Below are 23,070 nucleotides of genomic sequence, written 5' to 3' on the forward strand. Positions count from 1 at the left end.
AATACATGGGTGGAAAAGCTGTCTTTGTTCTGGGTAATGTTCTTAGGCAGTAATGTTAATAGGCACGTGCTTGTCTGCCACTGCCAGCTCTGTATTTTTGAAAGTTCATTTTCTAACTAATGCTTCTACCTCTCCTAAAAGATGTATCTTGAGGTGTACCCAGGTGGTAGCATGTTGTCAAGTTCTTTGGAATTTCCCAGTTAATGCTGAGTATAAACCATTGCAGTGCTTTTAAAGATATTTATTGGCATTCTTCTATAGAAGTTAATTTTCAAGTGCCATGCAATGACAGCAGTATTGGCTTAAATCACATTTCTGGCATATTGATATTTAGTCTGTTTTAAATGCTGGTGTTGTGCTTCAACAAAACCCAGTGATTTCTCCAGATTCATCTAATTGGCCTGTCCAAGCCTCAACCCAGCTAATTTTATTGCTAAGTTTTCTGAAAGATTTGGATGCTTTTGAGTGATACAGGTTATATTTTCAAATGCTTACTGTGATTCTTAACTCCTCTGTTGAAGAACAAATGAAGCAGCAATTTCCCAGGTTTACTATTACTCATTGAATGCATTTAATACCTTTCAGCTAATAACTTAAAATTTCCCTCAGATGAGAATGCTCTGAAGTTTGACTGGAATGTCTGATTGGTTTTTGCAGCCAGATTCTCCTGAATATAAAGCTGCCTGCAAACTATGGGAGCTGTATTTGCGCACAAAAAATGAATTTGTTCAGAAAGGTGATGCTGAGGAGGATGATGATGATGAGGAAGGACATGACAATCAAGCAAATTCTGAATTAGTAAGTGTGGCCATGACAACTGGGGAAGGAGGAGGCTGTAACTGTGGATGTCAGGTGACTCTGAGAGGGTGAAAAAGCATCGAGTAATATTTTCATTGTTAAATTATGCCCCAAGGGGTGTTTCTTTATGCAAGTTTATTAGTTAATCACTTCACAGCATTGTATGTTTCACTTTTGCCTAGCAGAAAAAAAGCTGTGAGGGTTTCTTATATGAGTTCTGGTTTAGTTGGAATAATATGATGTGTGCTTGAATTCATGCCAGGATTGAGGTTTGTATCAGCAAGTGTCCCATTCAGTCAGTGCAGCTGTTCCTGGAGTGTTGTGAGAGGAAGTTTGGGCTTGCTTGGTGTTTGTGATGTTGGGATGCACGTTTTCATTAACAGTGTGATGTGTGTCTGACAGTCTGCAGTGTAAACCTGAAATTAGAGTTTTCTAGTGTACCTTTACCTACATAAACAATGTTGTCTTCAAAAGTTGCATCCTTGTTTTGTAGCTGATTTTTTTTTTCTGTCTTTGAAGTGTAGATTCCTTGAAACACTCCACTATGGCTGCCATTGAAACTTTTTGTGATTTTTGTTTCCTACATCAGTCATCTCCAGGTTACCTGAAGGAAATTCTGGAACAGCTTCTTGAAGCTGTAGCTGTTGCCACAAACCCCTCAGGACGCCTCATAAGTGAACTGTTTCAGAAACTTCCTTCTAAAGTGGTGAGTATTTTAGTAATATTGGTTGTGTTCTAAGTTGGAAGCCTGGACATTTCTATATCTGATGTTACAGGCTGTGATGGCCATGCTCAGGGTGCAGTTCTCTATTTCTGTCTCATCAGTGGCAAACTCTGCCTGTTTTTACAGCTCTGTTTCAGAACAGTGGTGAAAGTTTTAGCCAGCAGAATAAATATTCTGAAAATCATCACCATGGATTTGAATTTCAATCAGAACTGGTCCTTTAATCAGTTTACTGATTAATTAGAATTCCTTGTATCTGCTTTATGACCTGGCTTGTCCAAGTTGAAGCCTAGTGCCATATTTTGAGGCTTACACTGTTCTTATCTGCAATTCATCTGATGGCTCATTCTGTGAGCTGTTAGGACAAAAGCTTTGAGACTGTTTATAGTAACACATAAATTAATTTTGTTTTCCAGCAATATCCAGATTATTATGCAATAATAAAGGAACCCATAGATCTTAAAACTATTGCCCAAAGGATACAGGTATGAACATATTAATGTGTCAGGGTACAGACTTGTTTAACAGTGAGCATTCCAGAATGGTTAGAAGTAAAACTTTATTGTAGCAGGAAAGGCAATGTGTTTTGCCCCTGCTATTAAAAAACCTGCACACTGTGGTGATTCAATGTTCTGTGCTGGGTTAGTGCTGCAGAAGTAGCTGTGTGGAAAATCAAGCATTGTAAGTTGTGGAGTGCTGGCTTTGAGCCAGAATATCTCAGGTTCCTTGATTAATGGCTTAAAGCAGTTCCTTGGCAAGTGCTGCTCATGTAAAACGTTGAAGTAGCGAGGCTTGGTCGTGCATTATCATCACCTACTTCTGTTCTAGTGCTATAAATAGATGTTTTGTACTGATGCATTTTTCATCTTGCTTCTCCAGTAATTTGAAATATTGTTCTGTAATTCTAGCATTTTGTGTAGTAGTGAGGGATGGGCCATAGACTAATTGAACTAGAGAATAAAGTTAAAACAGCATTTTGTCAGAACTCTTCAAAATGAAGGTAATACGTTCTATTAAGTGTTTTTTTCAATCTTCTCATTCATGAGCTTTATAAAGACTTAGCATATATGTATGTTACTGTCTTTTTTTGATTACTTTTTCCAGATACTTATCTGTTGTCTTTATAAGTAAGTTGTTTTCCTGTAAACATTCCCTTTATTGAATATTAATTCCTCTGCTTTTTGTTGTATAGAATGGAACTTATAAAAGCATTCATGCCATGGCCAAGGACATAGATCTTCTGGCAAAGAATGCCAAAACCTACAATGAGCCTGGATCACAAGTGTTCAAGGTTAGTTTCAGTTGTTCATAGTGCAATTTGAGTTCAGATTTTCTTGACTACTTTCTGTGCTGATTCATCCTTAAATAAATCTTGAGCATAAAGCTCTCAAGGCCCTGTTTGCCTTTTTTTTTAATAGCTTTTAGTGTTTTTTTTTTTTAATATTGCTTTTAGTAAAATTGGGGTACAAAAATGACAAAAAATGAGCTTGAAACTACTCAGATCTTCTATTCGGTTTTTTCAGGCCACTGTGAAAATACTGTGTGGGTGTATTTCAGGCAGACTTTGTTCTATGCTTCATTTCTCATGCAAAATTGTTTTATATCTAAATGTAAAAACACCTTTGTTTTTTTTTTAGATAGCTGGATATATCTGATTACAATATTATTCACTTCCAACATTAAACAAAAAAAATCTTTTAATTGACAGGATGCAAATGCGATTAAAAAGATATTTAATATGAAAAAGGCTGAGATTGAACACAGTGAGTTGGCCAAGTCAAGTCTCCGAATCAGGTACTGCAAATAGAGCTCTTTTTATAATCTCATGTAAAAACCTCTACAGCCATTCCCTTAATTGTGCTGTGGAAAGTATAGTGAGAAATAATTGCTTCAAAACTTAGTTTAGTGTTGTTTCAAAAGTTTTACATTGGTTAAAATAGTTTCTGGAAGAAAGCTTTTTTTTATTGAAGTACTTCTGTGGTGAAATATTTCTGTGATGTACTTGATTATGAAAAACAGTATCAGTGGATCTTTAATAAGTTATGGCCAACTTCCACCACATGTTTATAAGTTAATAACAGAAAATGAATAGGGAATAACAAGGTGCTTTGTTTTATGAAAAGTGTTGGATATTCTTGAACCTTGTTAGGAGCTTGAAACCAAAGGGCTCACAGGTAGGTAAGGGCAGAAACACAGAAACAGAACCTTGGGCAAAAGATATTTAGAGGGAAGTCCACTCTTGTTTGAAAAGCAGTTTTTAGTAATGAGGAGAGGCACAGGAAGCTGAAGATCTGGATTTATTAATCAGTGAGGCAGAGATTAGACCTTGACTATGCAGGTATAAAACACTTGATGAGAGTTGATAGCTCTATTTGTGTCATGGGATGATTTTACTTAGGAAGCAGCATTTTCTTCCTGTGAAAATCCATAGTGTATGAAGAAGTGATGCAGTCATTTAAAATGTTTCTTAGCTGAAATGCAATTAGATTTCTTCTCATATAAACTTTTTACTTACGAGTAACACTCAGAACTAGGTTTAGATATTGTTTGCCAATATGAGCTGTGTCATTTATCTAAAAAAATTTAAGCAGTGTCCTACAAGTCATTCAAGGAGTTGGGAAGGTAGAATCTCTTTATGTATTAGAGCTGGTATTTGGTATTTGGTGATGGGAAACCACTGTTATAATTTCCTGCAAAGGTTTGTATGGTACAGCTGGAAACACTGTCACTCCCTTACTTAACTGAAAGGTAGCTTAATTTTTTCTGTGTAGATGGTGTCAGTATTAAAAGTGTTGCCTAGGATTACTGTGTGAAAGAAGTGGAAGTTGCCTGATTGATTTTTACTGCTTGGTGTTTTGAGATGCGGTTTTTCTGGTTGGTTTGTTCAGCATCAGCATCCTTCCCATGGTCGGGTGCATCATTGTTGGAGTGTATAAAAATAAAAAGCAGAAATACTCTTTAAGGAGTAATTCTTGACACGTAGTTGAATCATTTTCCTTCTTAAAAGTATGTGTAGTGCCAGAAGACTTTGATTCTACAGACACTGAGCATACATAGGAGTTTGTTTTGCAGTAACTAGAATTACACATAGGCACAGAGGTTTTCTATTTAAATTGTGATTGTATTTTATTTTTCTCACTGTGTTGGCCATTGATGAAGCTCAGGATGTCAGGGTGTATGTCATATTTATTTCTGAGGCTCAATGGTTTTTCTTGAAAACAAAGCTGATTGTGTAAGAAGGGATGACAGATAAATCACACTGGTATTTGTTAGCTGAATTCCTCTCTTGCACTGCCAAGCCATCTCCACTTCTCAGCTACCTTATTCTAGATGTTCTCTTATGTATTGTGTTCTCAATAGACCTTCAAATCCTGAGGTAATCTGTCAGAATAATTGACAGCTCCCTTCTTTGTTTCTCTAACTTGGGGGAAAAAAATAATGCCTGAAGCAGGCTACAATAATACTGGGCCGAATGCAGAAAAAATTGCGATGAGAGAAAAAGTGTTATGAAAACCAAGCCTTTCACCTGCTCTTCTGTATTTCTCTGGTTGCTTTTCTTATTGAATCATTATTCTTTTTTTTTGTTTCTTTCTCAAGAATCTGCTTCACAGAATCATTATTTTTATTTAAATTCCTAAATGTTTTATTGTCTGAAAGGGGAGTTCTCCTTTACATATTGCTGATTTGGGTAAAATTCCCTCAGAAGTTCACTTCAAGTGCATTTTCTATATTTTTCTTCTGAATTTACATCTGTTATTCTATGTCATTGATGGCTCAAACTCAAATCATCATAATGCTACTAACCTAAGCTTTATCTGTTTCCCCTGTGTTAAAAATCATGTTTTTTATTGCAGAGCTCATTGTCTCCTTTGCCGTACTGAACTGCTCTTTGTGGGTGCATTTAACTGTCCTCCCTTAAAGTGGCAAAATTAAATTGCTTGATAATATGCACTGTCAACCAACTTGACAATGACTTTAAGTGTTGATAAAACATGACTGGACCTGTATGATTGGCTTTATCTGGATGCTAAGGAACAGTTTGTTGGCTGCTTTCACTGCTGTTTAGTCTGAGCTGTGTGTACAGCTATCAATGTTTGAGCTAAACGTTACTTTCCTCTGACTTAATAAACAAAATCCACATAAATGCTGGAGTACTGAAAGGATCTCAGTATTACTTACCTTTTAGCTTCCAAACATCTGTCTCTGAACCTTTTGGCTGATCTATCAAAGTGATTCTGTATAAAGCTTTTTTCTTGCTGCGTCTTTTCATGGGTTTAAGGTGGGCCTGTTTTTTTTCCTCCCCTTTCCTTGGCTTGCTTCTCCTGCCTTAAGGACTGCATCAAATTTGGCTGCTTCCAAGCTGACAGGTCCTTCCTCACAGGGTAAAGGCAGTGTTGGGGATGAGAGAAATTCTTCTAACAAATATTATCGGTAAGTAAATTGTGCCCTTGGAGGAAAAGCTGGGTCGTCATCACATGGAAATGCTAAAATTTTGTTTGATTTTCTTCCTCATACCTGCTGTGGTGCTGTGCTTTGGATTAGGTTGAGATAAATGCTGATAACACACTGATACGGTAGTTACTGCTGAGTGAGAAGAACGTGCCGTCCTTCACACCGACTGAGGGATGGTGGCAATGCTCTGTGGGGTGGCTACAGCAGTTGAAACCGGCAGCACAGAGATAAAGCCACCTGGACTGCTCAGCTGTGGCTGGGTGTTGCTGCTCAGGTAGAGAACCTGCTTGTGGAAGTGCATCGTGTAGCTGCTCGTGGATCCAAGAGCTGGGCCACTGAACAACAGCAGAGCAGCCAGGGGTTGGGTCAGGTTGCTGAGGCTGGAGTGGCTCAGGTGGACCTGCACTGGCAGTGTGAAGGTAAATTACAGCTCCAGGAGCCCATGGCACCTCAGGCCATCAGGGAAGAGGTGCTACATATAGATGTGCTCATGATCCAGGTGTGGACTTGCACACCCTCTAAATGGTATTGCAATAAAAATGACCCAGGTGAATGAAGGCTTTTTGATGAAATGAGGCAAAGCACAGCAAGGACAGAAGCAGAAGTGGCTTCATCAGGCAACAGCCCAGCACCACACACCAGCACTGCTGCCCTGCAGGACTGCTGGGACAGATGGAACCCAAAGTCATGGACTAAAGGAGCTCAGTGGGTGTTTTAGAGGGATGGCCCACAAACTAAGGGAATGATATCTGTGTTTATATCAAAAGGCAGGAAAGGATGTATTGGAAAGTGTAGGGCCCAGGCATGCACTCAGCCTATCTGCTTTTTCCCAGTCTTCACTTGGCTCCTGCAGGACAGGACTGAGCCCATTTCTGGAGATGCCTGAGGACCTGATCTTGTAGAAAGGCAGAGAATGTCAGGCATAGCTTATAGTGTAGATGTGAGATACTGTGCCCCAGGTTTGGGACAAAAGAGAGGGATGCTGAAGAAGTCTTGGTGAGACCATAGCCAGTGTGGATGCCCTTTTACTCCACCTAGGAAGCATAGGAGGCTGCTTCATGTTCAGGCACTGTGTGTGCTGAAAATGCCAAAGGTGGGGATGGGGGAATGGGAGGAGATAGAATACACAGCTTTCAGTATGCTGAATTCCTTCTGTAGACGAATCCCAATAAAACAGGATCAAATAACCAAGTTATTAATTGGGAGAGACTTCTTGTCATTGCCCTTCTCCTGCAATTAATCAAATACTCAAGTATACAAAATAGAAGATGTAAGCTGGAGCTCAGCTTTCTGACTATGTTGGATGGACCATCTCATAAAATAGAGGCAGACTCATGGCATGGTAAGAATTTCTCCTGTTAAAGTCTCCAGCCTTCTGTAGTCATGGCTGTGTTCCTGGTCATGGAGTCACAAGCTTCACTTGTTTGCTTACACGCTCTGGGTGACTGTTAATGGTTAATATGATAACCTTTTCCTTTTTTTTCCATTTTCATTTTTCTCTTTTTTTTTCTTTTTTTAAATTTCTTTCTTTACCTTTTCTCTTTCATAGTAACAAAAGATCAGCCCAAGGGGATCGTTTATCAGCAATAACCATGGCATTGCAATATGGATCAGAAAGCGATGAGGATGCAGCTTTGGCTGGTAGGAACTGAAATGCAGTTTCTCTAATTCCTTTCATTCAAATGTTCACAATGGGCAAATCTGTAGAGCTCCTGATACATTCAAATATATATATTTCAAAAATATTTTGCACTCAGTGTGTAATTCCTTTGAATTTTGCAGCTATTAAGACAGGGTAGGCCAAACTTGCTGGCATGCTTTGAATATTCTGTGTGTTTCCAAGTATACTTACCCGAGCTTTAGGGAGCTGTTGGTTGGTCTTGTTCCTTCTAAAGTGCAACAGAGGAGGAGATACTGGAGAGCACATTGAGTGCTCTGTGCAGCAAAAGAGATTGGTAGTGCTGCAATTGTTTCTTTATTTTGTTATTTACATGATTTCTTCATTGAAAGATGCATCTGTTTAATATATATTACTGGGGCACTTATTTCTTACCTAGTAATTGAACTGTCCTCTTCACAGTTTTCTAGTTGATGGATATGTAGAATTTTTTGGATTTTAGCTCTTGCTGCAATCAAAGGCATTTTGATTCCTGGTTAGCCCAGAGTTCTAGTATTGCATCAGAGCAGCTTTCTGGGAGTTGTGGGGAGTATTTATTAGCTGGGTTTTGCTTGTTTGATAGCTGTTATTTTTTTCGAATTGCAGCGTTGTAAAAACATGTAGCTTTTTATATTTTAGTGATTTAAATTCTTGGAGTGATTTAACCACTTCCAGGTGCCATCTTTTCTATGGACATTATTGTCATTTTCAAGGGACCTCTCTCTGGGTGTGAGACATTTGCCTTGCTGCTGTTGAAGCTCTCCTGTCTGTATTGCATTCACCTAGGAGGCAATGTTAATTTTTTTGGAAGACCTGTCATCCCTTAAGATTTTCTGTCCTTCCAGTGTGCTACTTGGACAACCCTATGCTTTCAGTCTCTAGGTGACAAGGATTTTTCTTAAAACCAAGTGGTATTTTTATTAATTGCTCTGCTGTCTCATTTCTTTTCATTCCTCTAATGCTTGTTAAAATAAATGAGAACGGGGCTGCATGGCTGAACATTAATAGAGCTCTCTCCTTCTTGAAACAGAGAACTGAATCTTTATGAGCTTCTTTGGTTGTAGCTGTTGCCTAAGCAATGAACAATATCAGTTTCTGACTGAGAGTTTATCCTGACAGCTGCAGATGGTGTTTTGGTGTGATGGAGCTTGTAGAACATTTCCAGCTCCAGTGTGCAAGGATGTGAGCAGCTTCAGCAGCTCCCTTGCTCCTCATTACAAGTCTCTAAAGGCCAGCATAGGTGGTCATTATGTATTACTTAAGTGTATTTAACTTTGTAAACCAGATGTTTTGGTTTTTACTGTATCATTTAGAGATAGTTTAAGATGGATGCTGCTTTTGGTTTTACTGGCAGCTATCTTCAGTTGGACAGTGAGCATTCATTGTTGTTTGGGTGCTTTGGGACCACAGAGGAGACAGTGGGGTTTTTTTGTGGTATCTGCTGTGGTAACAGCAGTATGATAGGGCAATAACTGCCTGTCCCTCTCCTCTGCCAGTGCTTGCTTGGGATATGGGACCTGATGCAACTGCACATTAAAGAATGTCCAGTCTTGCATTAGATTGTTTGTTCCATAGCAAAAAAAAGAATTTTTCTATCTTCTAGTCTGAATAATACATTCTTCTTTGGCTCTTAATATAGCAGGTTTTATATTAGGAGATCACTATAATTTTCTGAGTATGTAAGAATATGTGATGTTTACACATCACTTTTAAAGAACATGCACATCATAATGAAAATGTTTATAGTGTATTTTATGTAAATATAAAAATACAGTAAAACTGTAATGCATAAATGCTTTCATTTTAGTACATTTTTAAATTGCTAATTAATACCTAATTTACTTAGATTTCTTTTTAGGGAATGCCTTGTGTTCTACTTTCAATGCAAAGAAAATACATTTCTTATTTAGGGTATTGAACTGTTTTGTTGCTGGCTCAGACATAGCAGAGTACAGCAAATACTTCTCTAGTCCCTTTATGTTTTCTCCTTCATAGAGAAAAGTTATTCTGCTTTTTCTCTTTGTTTCTTACTTTTTGGTGGAGCACTCAGAACTGAGCAATTTGACTAAACAGACCAAACTGTTTGAGTAAACTAAACCGTAATTTATTTTTGAAACTGACTTTACCTGATTGCAGTTTCTGAACTGTTGGCCTGTATCTCCATGATCAGGGTACAGGAAAACACAGTGAGAGCTCCAGTGGTTTGTTTCTACCCAAGTTACTCTGTCCAGCTCCTGCTTTCCTGGCTGTGGTATGTGCTGGGCTGTTAAGTGATGCTGATTGGCATCATTAGGATAATTTTGAGTGTCTCCCCAGATCAGTACTGAACATCTTCATTGCATGTTTGCACATCTGCTGGTGCCTGGTTGTGTTTTAGCTTTGCCTCTGACCCTGGTAGGTCCCACACGCTGCCATAGATCTGGTGTCAGCCTGCAGAGGAGCAATGACAGCAGTGTGTTGGTACAGTCCGGGTGTCCCCTGGCTTTGTCACCATTTCTTTGTAACTTTACTGAACGTGGATAGAGAGCTCGAAACTGTGCCAGCCTCCTCTGGGCAATAATGGAAATGCCAGCTGGAAACCTGGCATTCGAGAACTGTGTTTTGTGTGGCTGAATTACCCAGTGTGTCATCTGCCAGGCTGTCCATCAGGCTCACAGAGGGGAAAAGGGGTGAATAATTTAACTTCAGCATGTGCAAAGCCACGCAGATTTTATGTTATGTCTGTCTGTAAGGTACAAATTGCACTGTTTGTGTTACTTAGAAGTGTGTAAGGATTGGCCATTTATTGCTTCCCAGTCTGTATTTCCAGTACCAGTGTTTTCTCATTCCTGTTGTGTTTCTGTTGTTCATGTAATGTTTCTCCTAATTTTATCTGCAGTAATTATTAGCTGTTCATAGCATTTCTTTCGTTCATCCTAATCCTGAAACAAGATAACCAGAAAAGTTTGCTATGAAGTTTTTTAATACTTCATGATGAATTTTTCAGTCTAATTATATAATCACTATGAAACAATTATTTCTTCGTTTGCTGCATGTCTTAGAGGTGCATTGTCAGGCTTTAGTGTCAGTTTTTTCTGCTAAGCTTCACAATTTTGTACTGAGCTGTGATTAATACTGTCTAAAGGATTGCAATAAAGTGCTGCTTTTTTTTGCCAGTTTGAGGCTCATTAGATCTGTGTTGTGTCATTTTCTGAGGTGTGAATCTGACTGCCAGAGAGGGGTTTCCTTTTCTTCTGCTTTAGAACTTTATCCAGCAAAAACCCCACTCTGAGCTATCCTGCTGAGTTTCCCGTTTTTCTTTTCTCTCTCTGCAGCTGCTGCTCGTTATGAAGAGGGGGAATCTGAAGCTGAGAGCATTACTTCCTTCATGGACACTTCTAATCCTCTTTACCAGCTTTATGACACAGTTAGAAGTTGCCGAAATAACCAGGGCCAGCTCATCTCTGAACCCTTTTTCCACTTGCCCTCCAAGAAAAAGTATCCTGATTATTATCAGCAAATTAAAACACCCATTTCATTGCAGCAGATCAGGTGAGAAAACAGAATGCAAACTACATTTGGTGCAAAACTATTCAAGGGCTTCTTTTATTCCCAGAATCTCCTCTTATGGTCAAGTTGTTGGTACCTAATGCTGTGTTTGCACCATCTCTCCTCTACATCTGATTGCTGCTTGTTTCAACTCAGTCTGCATCAGTCTGTCGATCATCTTTTATATATGGCTGCTGTTGGTTTTATTTTCCATTGAGTTTCTTCTGTAATGTGCCTGAAAATTGCCATATGAATAATTCTGAAGGCCAGGTGTGCAGCAGAGATGAAAGTTTTTGCAGAACTCCCTGTTGTTCTCTTTCCTTGACCCTGATGGCATGATTACCTCTTACTGCCACGTTTTTCTATGTTAATAGTCTTCCATGTGAATTGTAGGAAGACAGTTGCAATTACATTTCTCCTGTCTAGGTCACAGTGTAACTATGGAGAATAATTATTTTCATGATGATGTAGCTGGTCTGGACTGTAGCCAGCAGTTCACCATTTATAAATCTGTGAACCATGAAAGGTCCCTGAGCTGCCAGAGTGCAGCTGTCATATGAAAGACCTGAATGAAGTGAGCAACGTCTTTATTGAGTGGCTCAAGATAAGCCAATATGATGGGTGTGAGTAGGGTCCTGAGAGCATGAATAGGCTTTAATGGTGCTGCCCAGCCTTGGGGGGCCCAGGCCACTGGGGCTCCAGGCCCTGCCCGAGCCACACCCCAGGAGTGCCAGTCCTTCAGCTTCAGTGAGGGAGCACTGGACCCTCCCACTGCTCATCCCTTTGTAATCCACTCCGATGCACAGGTCTGTACATTTTAGTTATACCATAATATGATCTGTCAGACTTGGTGTAATTGTTGAATGAGCAGTGTCTTTGTTATATCAGAAGCTAACAAAGCTGTTTTTTGGTTTTTTGACTTGTCAGAGGGTGTTTTGCGTGTGCTGGGGAATAAAAGCTGCCACACTGGTTATCTCTCCATCAGGGGCTTTAAGGCATTTTTTCTTATGTCTTAGTACAGCTGTAATAGTGGCAAAGAAAGTGTCTTGCCTTGAACAAAGCACAAAATGTACTTGATGAAAAAAACCCCAGTGAAACTGTGAAGAATCATTGACAGTTGTGAGGAAGCTTTGTGCCTGAATGTACCTAAAAGTATTGGCTCAAACTATGTATAAACAGATTTGTTTGGGAGAAACTTTCCATTAAAAATATCCTTGGTATCAGTTACAGAAAAAATAACTTGTCATAGAGAGGCAGCTGCATTTCTGCTTTCCTGACAACGTAGGCAGGTTGCATCTGGCTGTGTGAGCAGAGCAGAAATTCCACACAAGTGTATGAAGAACTGTAGATAAAAGTAACTTGACTTACTGCTTGGGAGCTTAAAAAATCAAAAAGGGACAGCCAGGCTTTTAGAAATAGTGTTTGATGCTCACAAGTTAAAGTACAATGTTTATAGTAGTCTTAACTTCTTGCAAATTCTGAAATTCAGCTGTCTTTTAAATTACCGTGTAATCTTCAGTTCTTACTATACCTGAAAAGCTTTGAAGTCATGCATATGGACACTTAATTGATGTGCTTTGGGGAAAACTGGAGCATCATGGCTTTACTGATACTGCAAATATGTCTTTAGGTATTCAAAACTGCCACTCATTAGGGGTAGAGGTTGTTCGTGGGGTTTTGGGTGTTTGGTTTTCTGTGGGGTTTTTTTCCTTCTTTTCTTGTGGTGGTGGTTTTTTTGTGTTTGGTAGTTTGGGGTTTTTTTTTTTTTGAGATGTACATAAGTAGAGCATATCTTCTGTTCCCAGATGGGAACAGAAAAGTTAAGTGTCCTAGTGGAAAGCTGACGGAGGTGGAGTGAAGCCTGCCAGTCCTGTTTCATATCTGTTTGGCTCTGGCATCTGGCTGCCTCAGCTGTCCTGCCAGAGTGAACTGTGAAATGTGTGGCTGTTGCAAGTTTTACAGCTAGTCGTGTATTTCAGAGAGGTTTGCGTGTGCTAAATGCAGGAAAAGTCTTTAAAATAATTCATGATTTCCAGAGCGTGTGAGTGTGTTTTGGTTTAATGAGATTATACCTATCCCAGCCTCTCAGTCACTCTGGGTGTTGTGAACCTCAGTCATTTGTTGGGTGCTGATCCTGACCTGTTCCTGGATGTGGGAGGTAATCATGCCGATGGCTTTTAGTTTTCTCCTGATTTGCTCCTGGCTTGCTGTTCACAGAATCACAGAATAGCTGAGGCTGGAAGGGAGAGACCATCCTGCCCAACCCCTGGCTGTTATAGGGTCACCCAGAGCCTCCTGTCCGCGTCTGTGTCCAGTCAGGTTTTGATTATCTCCACAGATGGAGACCCTACATCCTCCTAGGGCAACCAGTGCCAGTGTTTGACCACCCTCACAGTAAAAAACATTTGTGTTCAGCTGAAATTTCATTTGTCTTCATTTGTTCCCCTCACGTCTTTCCCAGTCAGGGGGCACAGCTGAGGTGACCGTGGCTCTCCCTTCATTGCCTCCCACCAGATGTTCAACACACTGATGAGAATTCCCTGCCTCAAACAGGGCAGAGCTCAGAGCTGGAGAGCAAGAAAATCCTACTTAAAAAGAAAGGCATGATGCTGTCACAGCTATAACTGACATGTGGTAAAAGTGCCTGATGCAAACTTGACATTGCTGGGGAAAAGTCATTCTGTAGTTACAAATAACCACAGGAATAGTCAGGAAATGATGCAGGAGAATGTGTTCAGTTACCAAGTGCATAAGTGCTAGATCCTGGCAGGCTTACAAGAACACTGTTCCTTATTAAATTTTACAGTGCTAAGAAGTGTGATCCCCAAGGCAAGTGGGTCAGGCTTTTTTATACCAGAGGAGGAAGGCGTGCCAGGGAATTCCCTGGCAGCGGCTCTCTCTAAAACATGTGGGAGTACAGGCACTGAAATCAGGACCTTCACTGGCACACTCCAGTGTCTTGTGCTCCTGGAGCTGTAGCTCAGGTGCAAAAATGTGTGGAGATCTGGTGTAAAACACCCTTGGGTTTGTGTGATTTCTAATTTTGGGGAATTGAAATGAATGTTTCTTGTGAATGTGACCCTTTTTGGACAGTGCTCTGTGACACAAGAATCTAAATGATGCTTTTATGTGATGTGTTGAGGTTCTGTCGAATTTTGTGGTCGCTCTTGTTGATTTTGAATGTTATAGATTATTTGAGTGGAGATTATAGTAAATGTCATCACCTGGTCAAGCATATTTTGCCATATAACTTAAGCAGTTTTAGCAATATGACAAATAAAGGAGTGGAACTTATTTTGAAATAGTGGGGACTGGTGCCTGGGCTGAAGTTTGAGGAGATTATGGAGAACTTCTGTGTTTCTGTTTGCTTGATTTATGAATGAGCCAATTGGGAAGAGAAAATGACATCTCTAATATTTTGAATATATTGTAAATTTTTACTTTATCTTGAGATTTAGGAGTTCTTTCATTCCTTTTGTTAGTTAATATATTATTTGGTGAGTATTGTGTATTTTTGAAATCTTCTGTTTGTGTAACCAGTTTTCCTACCTTAGCAAGTACTTTCAGTGCATATGGTAAGTAAGGCCTTTATAAAATCACAGGTTCAAATAAACAGGGTTGCCAATGGATTTTACAAGAAGACTGTCATCCTCAATAGGACATTTGTCAAATGTGTCTCTTGATCCTACTCATTCTTTGTTACTGGCTTGTTTTTTCCTGAAGAGGCAGGACTAGCACTTCACAATTTCCAAATACAAGTAAATAAGTTGGATCATCTGGTGTTTGAATTTTTTCAGTAGCAAATTTTTAGGCTAAGTGTGCATCTAATAAATGGATCTTTTGATTATATGGAGGGAGTATCTCTCTCATCATCAGTCCTTTCAGATATTCCATCTGGAAGGACTAATGTGTTTCCAGTACACATTTTAGGGAGTTGAGTGCCAACTTACAGTATTCTTTTAATTGATATTCTGATTTCAACCAAATTACATGTCAGTGTTCTTTTGGGCTTAGTGGCATTATGAAACTGTAGCCTTACTTTTAAACTTTTTTTTTGCTTATTTTGCAACGGTCATTATGTTTAAAATGAAATTCTTTCTAGTTTTACCCATGCTTTCAGGTACAATTATATCCCTGTCAATCATTTTCATAGAAATTTCTCTTAGTTTCTAGTATGTAATTTGTATTATGTGGCAGTGACTTTCACTAGAGCTATGGGTTTTAGTTTCAGCCTCATTTTGTGAAATAAACTGATGTTTATAGAATCCTTTCATCCTAAGATTGGTGAGATGGCTTGTTAAAAATTTATTGTGAAGCTGCAGTTCATCCTCTAAATCCAGAGAAATCATGATGCTTGAGTTCTGCTGAGTTTGAGTGTAACTAAATCTGTTCGAAGTACTTATGTGAATAACCTACCTAATTAATCATCCTATTGTTTGCTGACAGCACGTACAGAGAGGAGAATGGTAGGAGAGGGGGTTCTTTGAAGAATAGAACTGAATCTCTTTTGTGCCCGTACATTTTTCATTCCTCACACCTCTGGTTGGAAGTTGTCACTTTCCAAACCATTCAGTCTAAGTCTGGATTTTTACTTTTGCTGTCAGGTCTTTGATGAACACAACGGTGAATGTAAATTGTTTGCTTAAAATCACATAGCCTGCACCTTGATTTTTGGGTTGTGGAGAAACAAATGTTGGTAGCAGAAAGCTTGGGACTGAAAGGTTTTATACTAGATTTATTTTGTGGTAGTGATAATGCTCCATCAAGCAGGGTGACGTTCAGCCAGGTGCTGCAGAAACCAGACTGGGTTTAAAGGTGGTGTGTGAATGGGAATGTGCCAGGCAGGAGGGTGAGGAAGGTGTGAAGGAGGATAGCTGTGGTTTGCAGCTTGTGACAGGCTTGGGGGTTGTGTTTCTGCAGATTAATATTTTCTGTTGTGTGTAATGAAGTGTTGGAAGGTTAAAAAAAGTAAGATAGCACTTTCAGCAAGAAAACACATCAAGTTAAGCATTAACTCATGTTGATTCATGTGTTTAGCCTATGAAAAATGGCTTTTTTGTTGTTTTTAGTCTTGTAACTGTTTTCACATGAAGTGCACTTCGCACGTAGCACCAGTCAAGGACCAGGTGTTTTTTTAAGAGAAGGCACAAATTGAAGAGTTTAACGTGAGGGGTGCTGGGCACTTTTGGCTCTCACTGAAGGTGAGTGGAATTGATGAAGGGAAGGCAGTGTTTGGGGCTGTGCAGAGCTGGCCTGCCCTGAGGTCAGGGCTCAGGGGCACTGCAGCAGCCTCAGCAGGCTGTGCTGCTGCCTCACCTGTGAATCTCACCCGAGTATGAAAACAGGACTTCAGTCTCCACAACTTCCAAAATTACTGAAGCCGTTCTTTGAGGAGACATGTTGCCCTAAAATAACAAGTGGAAGATGTTACTAGAGAATCAAAAAATAAATCCCCTTCCTGTAGTTAGAGCTCTTTGACTATTGATTTATCATGAGAATGAAGATATTACAGAACTGTTTTGCACTGTATAGCTAGTGAAATAACTGGCTGGTATTTCTCTTTTGCAGAACCAAGCTGAAGAACCATGAATACGAAACTTTAGATCAGTTGGAGGCTGATCTGAATTTGATGTTTGAAAATGCCAAGCGCTACAATGTACCCAATTCTGCCATCTATAAAAGAGTGCTGAAAATGCAGCAGGTTATGCAGGTATGTGGAGCAGAACAAGCAAAAGGATATAACTTCTCATGTAAATTCATTTCCCTAATGGATATTTTTCCAAAATCATTTTTAACTAGACCTTTATTTGCAGAAGTATTTCATGCTTAAGGGGAAGTATGGGAATGAAGAGCATCACAAAGTGATTTTTTTCTCAGCTCACCTGCTGCTTTCTGTGATTTCTTGCAGTCACTTTTTTCCTTACTATGACTCCTAACTCAATTAAATTGTGAGAAAATTGATGATGCAGGGTTTTTTTAGGGTTTGCATGCAACTGGATAATACTAGAACCCTTCAGATTTCATTAAGTGTTTCAGCTAAGTGCTGCAGTCTGAAATGGCATTGTTTTCAAATTGGTTCCTCAAAAGTTGTTCTGTCAGTTAGAAAGAGCTATACTGCTGTTAAATTCTGTTCTAAAAGTGTCCAGCAGTGAGGGTTTGTTTTCCTCACACATGTAAAATGGGTTTGTCAAGGGTTTGTTCTTTCTTCAGGCAAAGAAGAAGGAGCTTGCTAGGAGAGATGACATTGAGGATGGGGACAGCATGATTTCTTCTGCTACATCGGATACTGGAAGCTCAAAAAGGAAAAGGTATCTGCTTCTGTAGTTCCTGGAGGCCGTGACATTGCTGCATTTTTCATTTGTTAAAGAGAGTATTAAGCCATGGCTTTTAGCATTTGTGTAAGGATTTGTAATTCTGAGACATCATTAAGTGTTGATTCTAATTAATTCAAAACTATTTGCTGACTTTTATTTCCCTTGTTTGGTCTATTAGTTGACAGTTGTCAGCATCAGTTGTAAGTGACATGGACACTGTAATAGCACTGGATTAGGTAATTTTGTCAGTGGATTTCAGGATTTTTTGTGGGGAGATTGTTTTATTTTAGCCTGACAAATAGATAAACTGATTATAAGAGGTTGATTGTGTTGGGTCCTGTAACATAAACCAAATTCCCAGTGATTTGCAATAGGCTCTTTTATTAAGCACAATGATGGCTTATGGGAGGTATTCTTTACAGTGAGAGCTGTTATGCAATTAATACTAATGATGCATTTCACTCCAACAAGGGCTAGTTTCTCAAGTCTGCCTCATGGTATCACTTGAAATAAATTCCAGCTCTGATAATATTACTGCAGTGGTAGTAACAGCCAGTGTAAAATTCAGCATCTTTCTTTGGTGTTGCTTATGACCTTCAGCTTCCTGGGTATTTGTTTCTTGTTTTGTCAAAGTAACAGCAGTTGTGGGGGGAGGAAGGGAATGGAGTAGAGCATCAGTAACGAGTCACTAAAGTGCAATCAACTAAGTGCAACAATGTCCACTCATTAAAAATCTGCAGAGAGAAAATATGAGCATGGATTTAGGAGGTGGTGCAGTGTAGGGATGCTGGGAAGAAGAAATGTAGTGGAAAGGAAAGGCAGACCACAGAACCAAGTAATCAAAAAGGAACAAATTGCAAAAATTGCTAGCTTTGTGATCTTCAGATTCAAAAAGAAGTACTAACCTAATCAAGCAAGTCAAATTGTCATTGGTGTCCTTTTAACCCCATGTTGCTTTTGATCACCTTGTGCCAAATAATACTGAAATACTTAAAAGGAAAAAATCTGTCAGGCCCTGTCATCTAAGAACAATGAAAGAGGAAAGAGAACAAGGGATTTGCCATGTTCATAGGCAAGGGAAATCAGAATGATGCCTGAAGAGAACCTGGAAACGCTTTTGATGTTGTCAGTTTGATACTTGTTATCCATTTCACTTGCTGAATGATAGCAAGGAAAAGAAGGTTGTAAATGCTGCTGGTCACAGAAGTGAAGCCATGAGAGGAATTCCAAAATGTTGCTGGAAAAGGAGACTAATAACCCATGCAAAATTCATCCCACTGGGAAAATAACAGCTACCCAGAGGAAAGTTGTTTGACTGCCCCTTTTATGTATCAAATGCATCACCTGAATCTTGAGTATTGGCAGGCCTTTTGCTATTTCGGCTTTGGTTTTCCTTTGCCTGCTTCTGTTGAAATGAGTGAGAAAAATCTGGAAACATGTTAAAATGGGGAATTTGCCAGCATGTCTATGTTCTGGCATTGCTCACTTGCTAGTGTGAACAACCAACCAACATTTGCCAACAGTGGTAATGTTTAGCCTAGAGAACGTATATTTTGGGTTTTCTTTGTTGTTAGTTTTCTTTAGTTATTTCACTGATCTCACCAAGGAGCAAGAGTTATCTGAGGTATGAGACTATGCTGAATTAGGATATTTTAAATGTGTGGGGAAAAGATCCAGATGATGGAAAATCTGTGTTGCAGTTTGGTTTCTTACAGGTTGTACAGGGATATTTTGCACATTCTGCAGTTGAAGGTAGTTTTTGTGGTGGTTGTTGCCTTTGCAGATAATATAATAGTCAAAGTTACAACTACCTGAATAAGTCTTAAGGAGATTGCAGCTTTGAAGGCTGTTTACAGGTGCTTTGTATTGAGTGTATTGCTGAGTACCCCAGTATCTGAGCTGAGACTATATATTATTGACATAAATTTTCCTCTCCCTTATCTGATTTGCTTATAGGCCATGTAATATGTGTGCAGGGAGCCATGTACTGTTTTCTGACAAGCTCTGTCAGATTTCTTGAGACAGCCATAACAGCTACACACAGGATGACTGGAAAGTTTGTGGAGGTAGCATGTACCATTTTCTACCTGGGTTTGCAGTTTTGGTGAGCTTCATTGACTTTGAACTTCATTTGGATTGACAGATAATTAACCAATTCCTTCTGCTACATCCTTGATGTTCTTATTTGGTACTGAAGAATGTACAGAATTACTCTGAGATAAATAGCTCATGTCTTTGGTATTCTGTGTTCAGCAGAAGTAGTCTTGAAGGTACTGGCTGGAGGTTTTTACCCTGTTCGCTCTGGATCTCGAGCTCTTGGATTCAGATGCCTGATTGACTGGTCTGTTTTCTCTGCAGCTGGAAAGTGCTCAGAGCTCCTTTTGGCCTTTGCACTTTGAAAAATGAGTTAGTTGGTTTATTTTGTAGAACACTTAACTCAAGGTCAATGAGAGAACAGTCATCTCAAAGAGTCATTTCCTGTTTCAGTATCAGGCTCCTGGTTGGTTATGATGCTGTCATCATTTGCAAATTCTAGTGGACTGTATTAATATTGAAATTCTTGTGTGTGTTTAGGTGGTTGTGGTTGTTTCTCCATGGCAGAGGATAATGTCATTGTGATATTAGTGTTGGAAGTGGGGAAAGGAGTCCCTGACATTTATTCTTTTCCTTTGTGTTCTTCTTAACCTGACAGTAAAAAGAACATACGAAAGCAGCGGATGAAGATCTTGTACAATGCGGTTCTGGAAGCTCGAGAGCCAGGCACAGGCAGGCGGCTCTGCGATCTGTTCATGATTAAGCCATCCAAAAAGGACTATCCAGACTACTACAAAATCATCCTGGAGCCAATGGACCTGAAGATGATAGAGCACAACATCCGCAATGACAAGTATGCGGCGGAAGAGGCCATGATTGAGGACATGAAGCTCATGTTCCGGAACGCCAGGCATTACAACGAGGAAGGCTCCCAGGTACTCACTGGGGTCAGAGCCACACTTCTCTCTGCTGCTTTGCAGACACAGACTTCTGTTAGGATGGTTTCACTTTGACTATTACTTGTATTATTTGTTGTAATTGTTTATTGGACGAAAGTAGAAATTCTCAGAACTTCTGAGAAAGGATGTCTTAGAAGGAAACCAGCTTTCTTTTCATGGAAGTGGAGAGTGTGGGAGATCAGACTAGAAGACCTCACTTGTTTAGCTTAACAAAATGAGTCTGAAAGGAATATGGTTTTCATCTACAAGTATTTTGTTGGGTGTGTCTATATAGTAATGTTTCTCAGGCAGCAAGAATGACATGAAACAGGGTGGTGGTAAGAAATCTCCAGCTGTTTCTGACAAGAAACTTGATCAGCTGCTGCACAGGACTTCATCACCAGGATTGGACTTGAAGACCCAGGACTGTTCTAGTCCTTGGTACCTTGATGGAATCACAGTAGTTCAAGGTGTCTTTCATTGCTCTGCAGAAGGGTTTGAGGAGGAATTTGATAACACAGCTGCCCCTTGCCATTTTGTAGTCTTTGAAATAGAAATGTAGCTTAATTGGATAATTTCTTCAACATTTGTAGCTCTCTGATTTAGATGCTGTCATCAGTTCTGCTTTCCTGTGTAAGTCAGTTAAAATGAAAGGCTTATTTCTCAAATGTACACCTTAAATAAATTACTCAGTTTTGCTTTCAGCTTTTCCAAACTCAGATTTAAGTGTTTCTTAGGAGCTAGTTCTAAACTAGTCTAACCACAGTAAACCTTGTTTTGGCTGGATTTTGATTACTTTACTGATTAATAGGTGTACAATGATGCCCATATGCTGGAAAAGATCCTAAAAGAAAAAAGGAAAGAGCTGGGACCCTTGGCTGAAGATGATGATGTTGCATCCCCTAAACTAAAGCTAAGTAAGACAACCTTGTGCATTGCCTTGTCTCATTTCAAAACTAGCAACACAGTACAGGTGAACAGATCTTCCTTTTAGAATAGACATATTCTGCACAACTGTTAACACTGACAAGGAAAGTAGAATTACATTTTCAAAATCTTGACAGCAATGGCATGTCTTTATTATACAATAGAATTAAGTTGTTGCATATAGTGTTTTCTAAGAAAAGTAACTTTGAAGAAAAAAGACCTGGGAATGTGTGGAATGAGTGAGATTTAGTCAGGTAGTGTTATTCAAATGTTAGATGGTGCACTATGTGCCCAGTAAAGTAAGGGGCTTCTCAAACTGAGCAAATCTCTTAATTTCCTTGGTTGAATGTCTGGGATTTTCACAGAATGATATAAAAAAATGTGAACTTGGTTTGATAGATTATTGAAAGCTATGAAAAACTTGGAAGTGAAGTTTCCCATGTCTGTTCCTAGAGCTGTTGCCCTTACAAAGTTGCTACTACTCAAATCTTATGCTCTCTTAATATGTATTCAGAACTGAGCAAACTGAGAAGGATAAAACTGCACAAAAAGCCTTAAAGAAAATAACTGCACCCAGTTCTCTTGCAAATTAAATGTGTAGCTCTTAGGTAAAGTACAGGTGTAGAGAACTCTCAGGTAGAGTCTGTACAGTGCAGTAACAGAGATCCTGAGTTAATCAAAAGGCCAACCTGATAATCCCATGGGAGGCCTTAATTTACATTTTACGTGTAATAATCCTTTCTAATTTGCCATAAACATGTCATAAAGAAATCTGATAATATTTTGAATACTTAATTTTCGTGATAACAAAACCCCTGTGATGACTGGATTTTTAACAGCTGCAGGGAGATATTCATGTAGAGCTGTAAGATCAAAATGAGTTTAGAGGACTTTGTTAATGATGTTAGGTAGGAAAAGGTGTTTTCCGTGCTGAAGCCTGAGAAGGTCTTTGCCAGGTGGAGCGTGGAGCAACATATTCTGTGTTTGCCAAACAGAACAGTAGAAAAAAAACTATACAATTATGAAAAATAAGGGAAGCTGCAGCCTGGAATGGGCTCCATGTTGTGAGGCTTCTGCTCACACCGTGAGGTGGTTCTTCCATGAGCAATTCTCCGGTTTCCACTGGAGATGGACAAAGAAATGTTCCAGTTCTCAGCTTTGTAACTGTAACTTCTTTTTTGTTTTTGTCATCTTAGGTAGGAAAAGTGGCATTTCTCCTAAAAAGTCCAAGTACATGACTCCAATGCAGCAGAAGCTGAACGAGGTGTACGAAGCCGTGAAGAACTACACGGACAAGCGCGGCCGGCGGCTGAGCGCGATCTTCCTGCGGCTGCCGTCCCGCTCCGAGCTCCCCGACTACTATGTCACCATCAAGAAGCCCGTGGACATGGAGAAGATCAGAAGCCATATGATGGCAAATAAATACCAGGATATCGACTCCATGGTGGAGGACTTTGTTATGATGTTCAATAACGCTTGCACGTACAACGAGCCGGAATCTTTGATTTATAAAGATGCCCTGGTCCTGCATAAAGTTTTGCTTGAAACTCGGAGAGAAATAGAAGGAGATGAGGATTCTCATGTGCCCAACGTCACTTTGCTGATTCAGGAACTTATCCATAACCTTTTTGTGTCTGTTATGAGCCACCAGGATGATGAGGGCAGATGCTACAGTGACTCCTTAGCTGAGATTCCTGC

General features: G+C 39.5%; 1 protein-coding gene across 1 annotated transcript in view; it reads left to right on the forward strand.

Moving 5' to 3' along the window:
• PBRM1 (polybromo 1) overlaps nucleotides 1-23,070 on the forward strand; it is a 54,022-nt gene that overhangs the window by 4,444 nt on the left and 26,508 nt on the right. The window contains 13 exon segments of the mRNA XM_017732364.1: nucleotides 658-798; nucleotides 1,388-1,504; nucleotides 1,939-2,007; nucleotides 2,715-2,813; nucleotides 3,231-3,316; nucleotides 5,855-5,953; nucleotides 7,524-7,615; nucleotides 10,946-11,162; nucleotides 16,728-16,869; nucleotides 17,370-17,467; nucleotides 20,166-20,442; nucleotides 21,257-21,362; nucleotides 22,569-23,070. The exon segment at nucleotides 22,569-23,070 is cut by the window's right edge and continues 1 nt beyond it. Coding sequence (XP_017587853.1) covers nucleotides 658-798; nucleotides 1,388-1,504; nucleotides 1,939-2,007; nucleotides 2,715-2,813; nucleotides 3,231-3,316; nucleotides 5,855-5,953; nucleotides 7,524-7,615; nucleotides 10,946-11,162; nucleotides 16,728-16,869; nucleotides 17,370-17,467; nucleotides 20,166-20,442; nucleotides 21,257-21,362; nucleotides 22,569-23,070 — 2,045 coding nt within the window.

The sequence above is a fragment of the Corvus brachyrhynchos genome, unplaced genomic scaffold, assembly GCF_000691975.1.
Source record: "Corvus brachyrhynchos isolate BGI_N302 unplaced genomic scaffold, ASM69197v1 scaffold4, whole genome shotgun sequence".
In the NCBI taxonomy this organism is placed as follows: Eukaryota; Metazoa; Chordata; class Aves; order Passeriformes; family Corvidae; genus Corvus; species Corvus brachyrhynchos.